The 17,578-nt window shown below is 25.8% G+C and overlaps 2 protein-coding genes and 1 pseudogene across 2 annotated transcripts; 1 reads left to right on the forward strand and 2 right to left on the reverse strand.

Moving 5' to 3' along the window:
* The window catches only part of LOC113372709, a 13,320-nt pseudogene extending 12,856 nt beyond the window's left edge, over positions 1-464 (reverse strand).
* A 6,930-nt stretch (positions 465-7,394) lies between these two features.
* Positions 7,395-10,828, forward strand: LOC113372728 (lipase 1-like). The gene is made up of 7 exons (XM_026613074.1): positions 7,395-7,475; positions 9,164-9,341; positions 9,419-9,536; positions 9,591-9,837; positions 10,156-10,240; positions 10,330-10,472; positions 10,673-10,828. The coding sequence occupies exons 1-7, from the start codon at positions 7,395-7,397 to the stop codon at positions 10,826-10,828; spliced, it is 1,008 nt and encodes a 335-aa protein (XP_026468859.1).
* Positions 10,829-16,057: 5,229 nt separating this feature from the next.
* LOC113372729 (synaptogyrin-like) lies at positions 16,058-17,315 on the reverse strand (the record flags this gene model as incomplete). Its single annotated transcript, XM_026613075.1, is given in 5 exon segments — positions 16,058-16,066; positions 16,069-16,149; positions 16,209-16,348; positions 16,417-16,654; positions 17,044-17,315. Coding segments are annotated over 5 exon segments (570 nt in total), but the record flags the coding sequence as incomplete, so codon positions are not given.
* Between the last annotated feature and the right edge of the window lie 263 nt (positions 17,316-17,578).

The following is a 17,578-nucleotide window of genomic DNA, read 5'->3' on the forward strand; positions in this document are numbered from 1 at the left end:
TATACATACATTTACTTCTTCTGGGATCGATCCGAAGAATATCCAACTACCACGACGACCACTTAACGCTCTTGGCTATTTAGTCGTTTGATAAAAAACTATTTTTAATTGGAATGCCTTTTGTCTACTAAAGATTTGGTGGTTATTACATCTCGAACTTGAACACTGTTCTATACATTCTAATGCACTTGTTTTTATCTATTATCTGAAGATTCGAACTACAGCACCATTTTAGCTGGATAATGCTGTTGCTACTTAACGACCTCGGCTATTCCTATCTTCAGCGAAAAAAATTTAAGGGGAAAGTCTTTTGTCTAGTTTGAGGTACTTATTTATGAAAAAACAAATGGTATTTTCTTTTTATCGTTTAGAGATTCGAACTACAGAGTTCATCATCTAACAAATGCTACTAAACGACCTTGTCCACGTAGTTGTTTCACAAAAACATGTGTTTGAGTTCTCATAACGACTTATATTTTGTCTTTGATATTTTTAGAATTTTCAACCAACTCACCACAACTCATTCGTTATTCAAGTACACTTTCAGCAGCACGGACATCAAGTAACATGAAGGACGCACATCTGCTCTGGACACTGCATTGAGATCACATCATCAGGATTGGGATTCGAACTGGTGGACCCTGGACTTCTGAACTGGTGAATTAGTGAAGTCTTCAGCCGTTTCGGCTACCGAGATTCAAAATGGCCGTCGACTATATGGGAGGACACTGAGAATGGATTTCTGGCAAATGTGGGGGTGAAAAAATACTGGAAATTGAAAAAGTTGCCGGAGGGGTTGCAGAATGATGGCTACGATTCTTCAGGAATGTACGGATTTCGAGCGGGGGGTTCCAGGGGGGAGAATTTTGTCCGTTTTTTGCTCAGAAACACCCCAAAATGATGATTTAAAAATTCACGTGTATTTGGGGTTCTTCAAACCCTAATGTTCTCTTTTACATATTAGCAAGAAATTAAATATACAATTAGCAATTATTGAGCAAATAGTTTATGAATAATAATTAAATTGTCAAAATTGCTTTTCATACAATATATAATTTAATTGAGTGTGTTTGAAATTATAAAAATTGGACCTAAAATTATTATTATTGTTGTAATATGTATTAAATATATATTTGCTTAATATTGTGTAAACTTGCTATGTTGATTTAAATAAATATATAAATTAAAATGCATAAATTTCTTTATTTATATTTTGTATATTTAATAAAATTTGGTATATGATTTAATTTGTAATTTATTTATGAAGACTAAAAAACAGTCTATGTAATATTTATCTTTTTCAGTATTGTCTATTTTCAAAATTAAATAATGTATTTATTAAGCAGTGTATGGACTCCCTAATAAAAATTGGTACAGTCACCTCAAAATTGTTAAGGAGTTGTCTGCGCTCGCAATTATCTCTCAATGTACTGATATATAACTGGCGATGGAGTCCCTAAACTACACACGTATTCATGATTTCACCACTACATACATATTCAATGCACTCACACATACACAACGCGTATATCTCGTTCCCAACCCGGTCCACATTTATATATCGTCCATACAAATTTATAAGATTTATATATATACATGGCGACTTTCCTTATAATATATATCGTGTTATATGGAGTGTGTTGGTTGCATATACAGCTAGGCGTTTTAAAGTCAAATTTATAAAGGGCTCACGTGGGATATGAATGAGAATCTTATAGGAATTTATATATCGCTCATATAATTATAGAGGTGTATATATGAGAGGGTATATGAAAATCCGTGGATATCTGTCCATGGATTTATATACTGGCATTATATATGGGACTGTTGTTATATTATAATTATATATATCGTGTATATATGGAGTGTAACGGGTTGCATATGAAGCTAGGCGGTCGTAGTCAAATTTACAAAGAACTCACGTGGGCTATGAGAATCTTATAAGAATTTATATATACTGGAATTATATATCGCTCATATAATCATAGGGGTATATTATAAATGTTGTATATTTGAAAACAGACAAAAATTATAGATTGAAAATATTTAGCTAATAATATAAATAATAAATAATAATATACTAAATACATACCTTTAAGCACGAATTCACTATTTATTTATTTATATATATATATTATATATATATATATATATATATATATAAATATATATATATATATATATATTTATTATATGTATATATTTACCTGCAAAATATATATAAATATATGCATTGAACACATTTTAATGAACTTAAACATCAATTCCAATTTAAATATAATAATAATTCTTTATTATATAATATATTCAGAATATATTATCTTATTCATATCTTATACATATCGAATTATACTCTATATAATATTACATACAGAATTATACTCATTAGAGTGAACAAATTATCTTAATTCTAATAATAAAATTATTACTAATACTAAATCTTCAATACTTCAATAATACTAAAAATATATAGTGCAATTTATGATAAATAGAATAAAAAATCTTATAATAATATTACAGATTGTTTAAGGCATTAAAATAGAATATTGGGTATTCAAAATAAGCAAATTTCTCAAGTTTCTTTCAACAGTAAAAGTGACTTTATATAACATCGGTAGGATTATTTATATTTGGATATTGAAATAAATAAATAGCCTTTTGGACTTATTGAAGGATGTTGTGTTATATATAATAGTAATGAATAGTAGTCTGCCTGAGGGCAAATCAAAGATTTTCTTTCCTTCTTTATATAATTCCCATTACCATTATTAATATGTTTTCTTAATTAATTTATTAATTCTTCTTTTCTCAGTCCTTTCAGACTATTGAGTCCTATTTAACCTTCAATGACGTAGTGCATGAGACACTCTTTTTGCTGAATGGGTCTGATCCAGTTTCCTTTCCCTTTCAGAATCGTGCTCAGTATATCTTTCTTCGACCACTCTTCTTAGGACTGCATTTGTTAACTTGTCTCACCAAGTAGTTATATATCTATATATATATATATATATATATATATATATATATATATATATATGCAAGCAGTCCATCATCTGCAACTTTTTTCATCCAGATCCATCAAGCCCTTCCAAAAGCACTCCTTTCCCAATATAAGTCCAACGAAATCGTGTGTGTTATCTAAAAAAAATTATATATTGTTAAATAAAATGAACAAAACATCAAATTGCGTCAAATATATTTAATTAAAAGCAAAAAAACAAATGTACTGATAATGTACATTTAATTTATTTAATAATATGCCATTTAGTCTGGAGAAAATGGACAAAAAATTATGGTTAATGGAATACTTAGAATGAATAGTAAAGATAAATGCAATCTTTAAGGGGTATTGATTATTTCTGATAAATAGTTTAATTAAATTACAATACTGAATAAAATATACTCTAAGTGAAATGTCTATGCATAAATAAATGACAAATGGATATCGATATACACAAAAACTGTATTACTTAGTGTTTGTGTTTTTAGTATATGTACTGTGAAATGTATTTAAATAATTTTATTACAAATCCCACAGAACAATTCTAAGAAGATTTAAGAATACAATTATAATCAGAATACAACATAATTAAACAATCTAATTAAATAAAATAAAATACTTGAAAAGAAATATAAAAATTAAGTTGAGGCAAAGGAGATTTATTTTATTTAGTGAAATATTGTGAATATCGATATCTTTATTAATCGAGTTAAAGTTAGAAGACATTAGTATAACAGTATAATTGATTGCAATTGCAAAATATTTGTTAATATTAATATTAAATGATGGTACATTTTTCTTATACAAAAGCTTCTCATGCAACATACAAATAATAAAAAAATATTGATACTTATATCATAAAAATACTTATAAATTGATAAACAAAAAAAAGTGAAAACTCTTAAGTATTTTGTAAAATTATTTAAAACTCTATTAAACAAAATACTTTTTAACTTAATTTAATAAATACTTTAACTTTAACACATTACTCAATAAGGCCATAGTATGTAATATTAATTTAATTAATTATCAATATAAAGATCTTAGTTATTAAGTAGTAGGATATATTGTAACTGGGTATTATAAAATATTATGAAGAAAATCCTTTCTTAATTGTCGATTAATATTATATCAAGCAAACTCGATAAAATCCTATAAACTTATTAATAAAAATGTAAAACACTTATAAATATGTTAAAAAGGATAAAGAAACAAATATTAAATGTATTATAAAAATACCTGAAACTTTGTTAAACAAAATATTTATTTACTCATTGAAAAATAAAAATACTTTAATGCACATTCACTCAATAAGTCCGCAAGATACATTGTAACTAATTATTATTAATTTAGTAATAGTATGATATATAATTATTAATTTAATAGTAGTATATATAGTAGTAATATATATTGTAATTAGCCATTATAAAATATTATAAAAATCAAACAAATCCTTTATAAATTATCAGATTAAATATATTTATATCAAGCAAACTCGATAAAATCCTATGGACTTATTACTAATAATGTAAAAACATTTATAAATTTGTTAAAAAGGATGAAGAAAAAAATATTAAATGCATTATAAAAATTCTAAAAATGTTAAACAAAATACTTATTAACTTATTGTAAAAACGTAAAAAAATACTTAACACATCACTTAAGTCCAAAGGAAATATTTTAACTAATTATTATTAATTTAGTAATAGTAGTAGGATATATAATTATTAATTTAATAGTAGTATAATATATTGTAATTGGCCATAAAATATAAAAAGTTACAAAATATGAAGCAAATCCTTTCTTTATTATTGATTAAATTATATTATAACAAGCAAACTCTACGAGTTCCTATGGACTTATTAATGTGTTGTGTTATAATGTAAAAACACTTATAAATTTGTTAAACAAAATACTTATATTTTAAAAATAATTATAAATTAAACAAAAAATAACTAGAGGTGTATGGCATCGTGCCTTAAGGCAAATTGCTGGAACTTCCCCTACCAAAAATTATTTTTTTAAAAATAAATTAACATTTTTGAAAAAAATTTACTCTGAAAAAATTAGATTTTTGAGAAACTATAAATTTCTGACAAAAATTTACTTTCTTTAAAAAAAAAAGACTTATTGAAGAAAAATTTATTTTGAAATATTTTGGAAATCCTGAACTTTTTTTCAAAGCAATCGTACTGCTTTAACTGTAAAGAGAAGAAATATTGAAGCGCGTAAACGCCGCGTCGCCGTCTAACGGATAAACATTGGTACGGAACCCATAGGAATGTAACAAAATTTATACTTATTGTTAAAATCACTGTAAAATATCTGATAATTTGATGTGCATATGTCTAATGATCATTTTTGGTCGCCAAATGGCATTTTTTTTTACTTTTTTTACTAGATAACTCTGAAACCGCTAGACCTGCTTTCATGAAAATTTGATCAGTACTTCATCTTGTGAATACAAGTAAAATAATTTTTTGAATTATTCAAATCGGACGCTCCGTTCTGTAAAAACTGAGTTACCGTTTTTGGCACTTTTTGCCCCACGGAACGGCTAGACCTGCCTTCGCCAAAAACTAATCAGCACGTCTCTCTATCAATACAAATCGAATGTTTTTTGAATTATTCAAATCGCTTTATCCGTGGTGCCGAAATCGTCGACAAAAATTTGTATCCGAACACACACACATACACGCACACACATACATACACATAAATCCATTTTTTCTTATTGTAAGGTATGCCAAAATGTTCAGAAGGTTTTGAAACGTAAAGATATATAAAAATTTTCATTTTCGATTGCCCTACGGGAAGTTAATAATTATAAAACTTACCAGTAGCACATCCTTTGGAACAATATTTCATCCAAATTTCCTTTTTCCTCCAATTTCCTCTCCATTTCCCCCAGACTAAAATTCCAATCGGCGCGATATGCAAAAGTGTATGCAATCGTCGGTGCATTTGCAATTGCAATTGCAGGCACAATAGATAACGATTACGACGATTGATGTCAACGTCGTGACTTATGAAATGTCCCCTAAAGACATTTCGATGTATTCGATGTATTCGATGTAACCATCATGTACATCTCTATTTACCAATTCCAACGAAAATTATTGCAAACAAATCATATCCGACGAAACGAAATTCTTTCCTAACGCATTCGACGAATCGTCTCTGTAAAGGAAACAGACCAAAATAATAAATCAAGTTTTAAATTATAATTGTAATAAATGTAAATATAAATTAAATTCTTGTTGTTGGAATTGTTAAAATAATATATCAAAGTTAATAAAGGAATCTAAAAAATAAAATAAATTAAAGCAGTAAATAATAAAATTATATTTATAATAAACCAGGTTCAAATAAAACTCAATATAAGAATTAAAAAAGGAAAATACTAAAGTTAATAAAATAATCTAAAGAATAAAATAAATTAACACTTTCAACAATAAAATTATAATTATATTAAATCAGGTTCAAATAAAACTTAATATATGAATTGATAAAGAAAATATCAAAGGTAATAAAAGAATCTCAAGAATAAAATAAATTAATACATTTAACATTTCTTAAAAAATATAATTAATTTTATTAAAAAAAAATATAATAGTTAAAATAAAAGTTTTAAAAATCTCAAAACTGGCAAAGGAAATCAAAGAATTATAAAATGTAATTTTAATTAATAAGTAATAATTATTATAAGTAAAAAATGCAAGAACTGTAATTATAATATTATTAGAATGTTAAAAAATAATTCGATTTCAATGGGTTAAAATAATTTGAATCTGTTCTCTCAAAATAAATTTAAAAAAAATCAATAGTAACAAAATAAAGGTGTAAAAATAAAAATACTAAAAACTTAAAGAAATAATATCTTATTAATATATATATATATATATATATTATATAAACTATATAAGTCTTTGTATGAATTTAATAAATTTAAATCAACATTAATAATTACATTGAACACAAAAATTGAAATTTTAATTAAGAAAGTTAGTATAGTTTACGTATTCAATATAATTATTAACCGATATACTTAAAGAAACTAAAATAGTTCTAACTCGTAAGAAAATTCAAATTATTTATTAAGGAAGTTAGTTTATTACATATTCGATATAATTGTTAACCAATATACTTAAAGAAACTAAAATAGTTCTAACTCATAAGAAATTTCTAAGAAATGTAAAAAAATCTAAGTAAATGTATAAAATTGCAACATATAAACAAAACACAAATATGAATTTAAGTATATTAAATCCCCATAAGACTATTACCTTAATAAAATTAAAATATTAATTAAACGCAAAACGAGTTATATATTGTGTTTAACAATTACTACATTTATGTATATGTATATATATAAAATAGTTTGTAATTAAAAATGTACTTAATTCAAATAGTTCTGCAAGTACTTTTAATAAAATGTTGTGTTCGTTTATCCTTAACAGAACCCGATGGTGTGGTAAGTTTTTTTTAAACCAGTATGTTCATTGTTTTTTAATTTTTTATCATAATCAAAGTGTCAATATAATATACTCTGATACACAAATTTAAAACTGGTGTTTTTGAACGATTGCAATGTTTCAGAATAATAATAAACCCCATGGTAATATTTTAGTTGTAGATTTTCTTTGAATTGAATAATGAAAGTCTAACAATAATAATAGACACCAAGCTAAAATTAAAACTTATGTTTTTTCACGATTGCAATGTCTCAAAATAATAATAAACCCCATGGTAATATTTAAATTGATGATTTCTTACGAATTAAATAATAAAAGTCTTACAATAATAATAAACATCAAGCTAAAATTAAAACTGATGTATTTTCACGATTGCAATGTCTCAAAATAATAATAAAGCCCGTGATAATATTTAAATTGATGATTTCTTACAAATTAAATAATAAAAGTCTTACAATAATAATAAACATCAAGCTAAAATTAAAACTGATGTATTTTCACGATTGCAATGTCTCAAAATAATAATAAAGCCCATGATAATATTTAAATTGATGATTTCTTACGAATTAAATAATAAAAGTCTTACAATAATAATAAACATCAAGCTAAAATTAAAACTGATGTATTTTCACGATTGCAATGTCTCAAAATAATAATAAAATCCTTGCTAACATTTTAGTTGTAGATCTCTTACAAATTAAAAAACAGTCTTATAATAATAAAAAGTCCAATTGTAAGTTTAAAATCCTCAAAGAAAAAGTCAGAAATTCAAAATCCTCAAAATAATGAAAAAACACAAGCTAATATTAAAATAAATGAATTTTCATAAAAACAAAGTCTCAACATAAAAAATTAGACTCCGCTCTAATATTAAAATTGAGATGAAAATAATGATATTAAAATTTTCAGAAAATTAAACCTCATAGGATATATTGTAATTAAACGTTAATTTAATAGTATTAAGATATATAATTATTATTTTTGAAGTAGTTGGATATATTATTACTGGCCATTATGTTATAAATGTTATAAAACATCAAAAAATCCTCTCTTAATTATTGATTAAATTATATTATATCAAGCAAACTCGATAAAATCCTATGGACTTATCACTAATAAGGTAAAAATACTTATAAATTTGTTAAAAAGGATAAAGAAACAAATATAAAGTATATTGTAAAAAAATTGATATTAAAATTTTAAGGAAATTAAAGTCTTAGAACAAAAATAAACCTCAACAACAGTAAAATAAACCCCATAACCAATATTGTTGTTTTTTTTAAAAATAAATAAAAATATATTTTTCTAAACTTATTAAATTAAACTGTTGATTTAAGCAAAGACATCAACAGTTTACTTGTATCACAAATATTGGTTTGATTATTAATTAATTTAATTATTTATCAAGCGAATACTCAAACCAATGATTTTATTTGCAAATTCAAAGCTTTATAATAATAATAGATGCAAAAGTTGATACTTAATAATATATTGATAAAATTAAAGCTCTAGAGTAAACTTTATATATAATTTTTATAATTTTATAGTCTCTTCTTGAAAAATTAAATAATTATATGAATATATATGTATATATATATATATATATATATATATATTATATATATATAAATGAAAACTCTTACCTAAATATAAAATGTAGATCTTGCATCTGTTTTTTATCTTTCAGTTAAAACTGATATCAAAAAACAGTTACCCATCACAACTGTACAAAGTGACGACTGGAGACGGATATATCCTGTCCCTGCACAGAATACCAAATCCTGCAGGACACCCGGTGCTGCTATTTCCTGGCCTGATGTCGACAGCTGCTGACTTTGTAGTTAACGATCCAGAAAAATCACTAGGCAAGATAAAACATTATTTTAATATAAAAATATATACTGAAACTTATATTTATATAATTATATTATTATGATTGTAGGTTTTATTTTGTACAATCTGGGTTACGATGTCTGGCTTGGCAACTCACGAGGTACAACATTCTCCAGGACTCACCGGTATCTGGACCCGGATGTTGACAAGGAGTTCTGGGACTTCAGGTACACCAAATTGTAGTAAAAATCAATGCTTTATTAATTGGTCTGTTATCCCAGTTGGCATGAAATCGGTGTCCAAGATCTGTCTGCGTCCATCGATGCCATCCTGGGGATTACAGGATACAATTCGTTGCAGTATATTGGACATTCTCAGGGATGCACCGCCTTGATGGTGCTTTTGGCTGAAAGACCGGAATATAATGCAAAGATTGTTTCGGGACATCTGATGGCACCAGCTGTGTACATGGGGAATACCAGGAGTCCTGTTTTTAGACTTTTTGCTACTTTTAATCCCATCATACAGGTCAGAAATAAAATAATTAGAGATATTTACCAGATCCAAAATTTGCTGATCATTTTTGTAATGTATTTATCATTCCATTTCTCTTAGGTTTTTTCTAAGGTACTACAAGTATATGAATTTTTTCCAAAAACCTCAAACGATTCAACACTTTGGAGAAGATCTTGTATGAATATAGAAAACGACATCTCTCGAATCATTTGTGTTGGTTTTCTGTTTCTCCTGGGGGGCGCAAACGAGCCCCAATTTAACTATGTAGGTAAAAAAACAAAGAATAAGCTATATAAAATATTATTATTTAAATATTTGATTTGTTTTCAGGATAATATTAAAAATATCCTGCAGAATTATCCTGGAGGAACGTCTGCAAAACAATTGGATCACTTTTCGCAACTTGTTTATTCTAGTAAGTAATAAAAGATATATTTTAAGAAAATAAATCATTCAAATTAATATAAAAAAACAAATTTGATAATATTATTATTTCTTTTCTAGAGAATTTTGCAAAGTTTGATTACGGAGTTTTAAAAAATTGGCAAAAATATGGATCCAAAAGACCTCCGGAATATTCATGGAGCAATATATATTGCAAGATGTATATATATTATGGAACTAATGATATTTTGGTTGTACCAGAGGTATAAAATAAATATAAAGATGTTTATAGACAAATTTTTTAACCATTGTGAAACAAATCCTCTCAAGAATAGTTTCCTTTTTCTTGTAAGTTATTTAGATTCTGTGTGTCCTTCAGCAAAGTTTCTTAAAATGATTCAAAGATCTAAACAATTATAATTTCTTCGGCTCTACATCTGAAATAAAAATATTTTTTTTACAGGATGTGGAAACATTAGCATTAAAACTAGAAAAAAATGTAATACAAGTCCAAAACATACCCGATCAACAATTCAGCCACCTGGATTTCCTGTGGGCCAAAGACGTAGACATTTTAGTATACAGAAAACTAACACAAAATCTGCTCCAAGATTTCTAAAAACAACTTCTTATAAAACATTTCTAATTGAATATGTTTTAAATATTCCTGCAATGTAAATATTATTTAAAGAATAAATAATAAGTTAAATATAAAACACTAGTGGTTTGTTTTAGTGTTTTTTGTTTAACATATACATACACATTTATTAATAACTTAAAATATTTGTCTTTTGTCAGTCGCTAACACATTCAAACGCAAAAGCATCATAATTAGAAACAATGGTGAAATTATTAGTCTAATAAAATTTATATTATATATATATATATATATATATAAAGTTAAGTAAATAAATTTAAGAATTTGCACATAAACTTGCAAGTATTACCAATATATATATATATATATTATATATATATATATATATATATATATATATATATATATATACATGCATTCAAATAGAACTTCCAGGAATATATTTAAACAGATGCGCTATTGATATTTTTTTCTAGGAAATAATTTTTGTCAGTATAGGCCATTAAGCTAACTATAACATTGCAAAAGGTTTTTGGGGTTAAATAATTAAATTTCATTATTAAATTTTAACAATAAAACTGTAAGTAACACATATTAAAAGAATACTACACTTGATAACTGTTTAAGGTGACTATATATCCCCAATATAGATTTTGCAAACTATTAAAAAGGTTGTTAATTTGAAATATATTTCAATTCAAATAGATTACTTGCTGAAGTTAATTCTATAGACAATTGTGCAAAGAAAAAAAAAAACAAAAAGTTCAGAAAACTTTAAAAAGTATTCATTCTTTCTCTATATTTAAATTAACAACGGTTTTCACCAATTCCTGTTCCGGATTTGCTTTAAAACAGTAATCTCAAAACTTTGTATACATACCAGTGCATATGCAAAATAGTTTTCACAATATTTTTGGTTTTATATATAGATATAACATGCATTTTTATATTATAACGAGAGACGATATTTTAATTAATACATATTCAATATTTAAGTAATAAATATGCGTTATTGATAAGTAATTAACAAAATTATAAATATTTAAGCACATTAACAAACGAATTTGACGTTTAAGTACAGTCAGCGCAAAATGAAGCACGGCCAACATAAAACAAACAAAAAAATCAAAAATGTAAAGAAAAATGTCGTATGAAATAAAATAATACTACTTTTTGTTGAAATTAACGATTTCAAAGTATTCTAAACATAAAATTTTTAGCTAACTATTATAATTATAAATGTATTTTTGTTTAAAAAAAAAAATATGAACAAACTTCACGTTTATGTTTGCACAAACTTCACGTTTATATTTGCACAAACTTCACTGCTAACACAAAATTCAAATATAATCGTCTCCTTCACCTCAACATTTTCTTTTACATTTTTACATTTAACACGAAAACACCGAATATTTTTCCAAAATGAGCTTCGTATAAACAACAAGGCGGCCTCAAGTCGAATATAAGAAAGCCCATTTAATTTGAACACACACACGCACACACAAATTCAACGACATTAATTACTTTAACATCAATGTAAACCTTGAAACTTATCAATCGAATTTTGAAATTGGTAATTTCTTTCAAATCAGACAAATATATATGAATAAATAATATATCATACATATATATTTGTGGCAAATGTTGGTTTTGTTTATTAATAGCAATCGACTCACTAAAATAGGAAATTTGCAAATGGTGATGTTTATATGGTTTTGAGCAAATTCTGTTTTAATGATTTTAAGTTAGTCGATTAGTGAGTAGTTTGCTAATAATTTAATAAACAAAACCCTGATATATGCATATATATATAAATATCAAACACTAAATAAATATATATACACACATATACATAAAACCTTAAAACCTACACTTATAAGTATCCTTAACACTACAATTAAATCTAAAGTATTATATTACTATATTATTTTTACAAGTTTATGAAAATTGTCTTTGAAACGGTTGAAAGAAGACAATTTTCATCATGATGCTTGGATTTGAAAAAAATTACCACAAAATTCATGTTATTTCATATTTAATATATATATATTTGTAAAATGACTGTTGTTCTAGATTATTTTTGGACTGTACGACTCTGAACGACCATATTTTTAGACATTGATTAGACATAGAATTACATTAAGTCTTGTTCAATTGCATTAAAGGTCTTCGTGACCTCTTGAATTGATTTATTAACTGCTATCTAATGCAATTGAACTTTGAGCTTCAATTTAATTAAGTAGACTTGCATAAAACCTATTTTGCATATGCACAATTATATATACAACTTTTAATATCATAATATTATAGTGTATCAGAATAAAAATGATTTTTCTATGCGAGTGAATATAAATATAAATAAGTTCAAATAGTAACTTTAACAAACATTACTTTTAACATATAGGGTGGAGTTTCTATTTGAATACTTGTATATATATATATATATATATATAGTACTACCCGTTTAAGAAAATCACTCATTAAGATTTCTCATATTTCATTTAATACATATTTCAGTTTAATATGCCAAACACAAACCCGAGATTCTGCAGAATTTTCCTTTTTCCTTAGCAACTAATAAAAATTAGCTGATGGTAAACAAAGTAGTTTTATCTTCCTGTAACCCATATTTTGAATCCCTAATAAGGCTTCAATAGGACATCCTGGATTTATATTAAAGAATGTTAAATACCAGGGCTGTGAGAGATTTTATGTATCGGGGCCAAGTGAATATTGCTCAAGATCAATTAGGTTCACTTATTTAAGACCCAGTACTAGTCCGATGTGTATTTAGACCATCTCTTGATAATAGTTATTCACATTCGCATATGTATTTACTTGTATTTAGTCTAAGATCTTTAGAAGTCCTAACATGGCAAATATATCTGATCTGAAATTACTTTATCATGTTGTCTTGGAAAAGAAAAGGCATATTTTCAGATAAATTTGCAAAATTAAAACTCCCTAAAGATATTACTATTAAAACAACAACTGAATTTATCAATTGTTTCCTTCATTAATGATAGGAAAGGTAGAAGTAGGGTGAAAATTTTATAATTGCTAAAGCGTCAAAATCTTTCTTAGGTGATATATTTTGGCAAAAAAGGTGAGAAATCGTCTTAATCGGGTTTTGCTGTATATAATATATATATATATATATATATATATATATATATAAAATACATTAAAATTATATAAATACTGTTTGCGCATCAGAAAGAAAAATATTATAAATATTATTGCCAATTTTTATCTATACAAATTAAGATGCATATTTTCATATATGTACGTACACACATATATATTATAAATATACATTTACATGTATATATATTATATAATATATATATATATATATATATATATATATAATTATAATTATATATATATAGCAGCCGAATTGTGGAATTAAAATCAAAATCTAGACATTTTTTTCCAATCAAACTTATTTCTACAAATTATTTTTATTACAACATATATATTATTATGTATAATTTTGCAAGTAATTTATTAATGTTTCAAAATAAGTAAAAATATTAAATTGTCTAGAGTACTTTTTTCAAATTATTATTCAAAGTTGAAACAAATGTTTAATAAAGAAATAAATAAATGTAACTAAATAATTGTCAATATCATAATTTAAACAACAAATTGACTGCATATATATACAATAATTGTATATATGTAATATACACGATGATTATAAAATATTCTTATATTATTAAAACAACGATCATTGCTTATATATACATATAATATATATACAAAGGAATTATATTATTTATATATATTATTAATTCCAATGTACACATATTACAGATTCTTACATTATAAAAAATAATAAATATTTAAAATCAACTAATAACAAATAACTTAGTTTTTGAACATTTTATAAGTATTTCAAATTGCATTAATAAGTAAATAACATATAATTTTATATTACAAACTACATTTTGCGTTTAGCTACCAATTATTACACGATATATTATGGTTTTAGGGGTTTTGGGGTTTTAGAGTTATCTTTATCTTAGTCGAAAAGTTATCTAAACAACAAAGATAGGTCCTCTCACACTCACTAAATTTACAATTACTAGATATATTATTTAACGAGCAAGCATTTATGTATTGAAAAGGACACAAGAAATAAAATATAATAAAAAATACAAGAAATCTAATATATTAAATCTCTTTATTTTTAAATATATATATATATATATATATATATATATATAATATGTCAAATAATGGTAAGTTTACTATAACTATTTTTTACCAGTTATATTAATAAACAACAAAGTGCATTAATTTTAACTTATTTAGTTAAATTTCAAACAAATCTTTTAATCTTTGGTTTACAAATAAAAATGTGTCCCTCAAATACACATTTACCTACTCGATAATATATTTAACAATACAAAGAAAGTTTTCTTTTAACATCTTAAGTTTCTAATGCAACATCAAAATATCTAATTATTATCATTAATGTATTTTTTTGCAAAATATAAATTGTACTAATTTTAAAAACAACGTGTAAACTTTTAAAACAAAATTTGTAATTGTTAATAAAGCTTTTCGTACAACTACTTCATAAAACAAAAATTTTAAATTAGATTTTTGGAGATTCAAAAGTCTTCACAAGGGTGATTTAATAATGGAATGGTCTCGAATTGGACAAAAAAGTAATAAAAACAACTACAATTTGATTCTTGTCTGTCCCATTTTGCAAAAAGACACAAATTTTTAACTATACAAATGTGATAAATAAATAAATAAATTTATTTATTTATATAAATAAAGTTGTTCTACAGAGTGACTAGCGTGTTGGCTTGCATCGAGCAACATATTGATTATTAGTAATTGATCGAAATGAAAAATAGTTTAACAATATGAGTTTCAGTGTTCCCAAAATAATATCAGTTTTTTTTACAGAGATTTGTTTTGTCTCCAAATACGAAACTTAATAGGTTGGCTGTTGGAAGTCTGTGGGACCTAAAAAAGTAGTAGTAGTTATACGACTAGTAAAATAATTGTAATTGAATTATGAAAGGCAGTTGATATACTAACAAATATATATATATATATATATATATATATATTATATTCTCAACTGCCTTTCGAAAACGCTGTCTATTACTAAAACCCACCTCTGTTCGGTTGCTGACCGAAGGGCTGCTCCCTGTAGTCTCCCATACCTCCGCCCATCGTGGTATCCTGAGGAAAGCCTCCTACAGAGTAGCCCCCAGCATTGGCACCCCCAATCTGGGTTCAGCTTCGTATGAGGGCGCAAAAGCTGAATCGGCTCCTGTGCGGAACCGGCGAAACGCAAAAAAGGCGCAACCAGCCTAGAGAAAAAAATAAAATAGAAAAATTTATATAAAATGCATTTAGTTTATAAACTCACCCAGGTGAAGATTGAAAAGAATGAAAAAGCGATAGCTGCCTGCACATTATTAACACCAAAGCCATTCTCTGGGGCCTCTGATTTTCCCCAAGCGTTGGCCAAGTAACAAAATCCTACAAAGTACAGGAATGACCAAAAACCTACAACAAAAATCCATATATAAATATGAGAATTGTAAATATATTTTTTTTATCCATTTATCTTTTACCTGAGAATCCCAAGTCTCCAAGAACATAATGCTTACGTGTCTTGACACTGGACATCTGCTCAAACAGATACTCTCCGACCAGGAAGCCCATGGAAGCAAGGAATGCAATGACGGCTATTCCAGTTCCATAGTTGCATGCATTCGAGTCATTATTGTACAAGCAGACGTCCTCCTTTGTTGTATTATCAATTTTCCATCCCTGAGATGATATGCAACCGAATACTATGATACTGAATAACTGAAAAATGTAAAAGAATAAATAAATAATCTCTGAATAAATTTATCATTATTTAAATATTTCTCATTTATAATCAAGATAGTCCTGAAGTTTATTGCAAAAGAATCAATATCTGATGCATTTAATTAATTGCAAGAAGTTCTTGAAACACAAAAATCAATAACACAAACAGGAGTATAAGAAAACTAAGATTCAACAAGTAATGAAAACGATAGTAATTAGCTAATTAATATATAATTTATCTTGAGAAGAAGGTGAAAGTCAAAAATCGATTTCGAAGCGCCATGTTAAAAGCAACACCCGCCCCCATAAAATCATATAACTAGTAAAAAACCCCAACACACAACTAAATTCATCCAATTATTACCAAATTAAATCTATCTACTTACCCAACAGACTGCTCTTAATATCACTGGGGGCCTCTGAACAAAAGCTATAGGGTCGAATGTACCCCCAGCTTTACCGCCCCCGTAGGCTCCGCCAGCGTCCATTTTATCACCACCACAAAATTAAACAACAAAAATATTAATTATAAATAATACATGTCTTTAATAGTTTCAAAGGAGGTATATATTTTAGGATATTATGTCCTGGTCAAGGATAAAAATAGAAATCGATAGTAAAGGTAAAGTGACACTTGTGACAGCCAACTGTGGCGCACTAAAACTGGTAAAGGAATCACAATTTTAAAAAATCGTAAATGGTGATAGAATCTAGTTTTTATAAAAATGATTTAATATGAATAAATAAAATTTGTAAAAAATGTCGATGTTGAAACAAATGTTAAAATTAATTATTTGCAATCAATACCAATTGCCCAAATGTCAGAAGCAACTGTCAAGTGTCAGATTGCTTATGACAAGAAGGAATAAAAAATTAAATAAAGAATTACAATACAATATACAAGAAATTAAAAATTATAAA

This window comes from Ctenocephalides felis, unplaced genomic scaffold (genome assembly GCF_003426905.1).
Source record: "Ctenocephalides felis isolate EL2017-DRISC unplaced genomic scaffold, ASM342690v1 CF-g0.4_SCAFFOLD_01604, whole genome shotgun sequence".
Classification (NCBI taxonomy): Eukaryota; Metazoa; Arthropoda; class Insecta; order Siphonaptera; family Pulicidae; genus Ctenocephalides; species Ctenocephalides felis.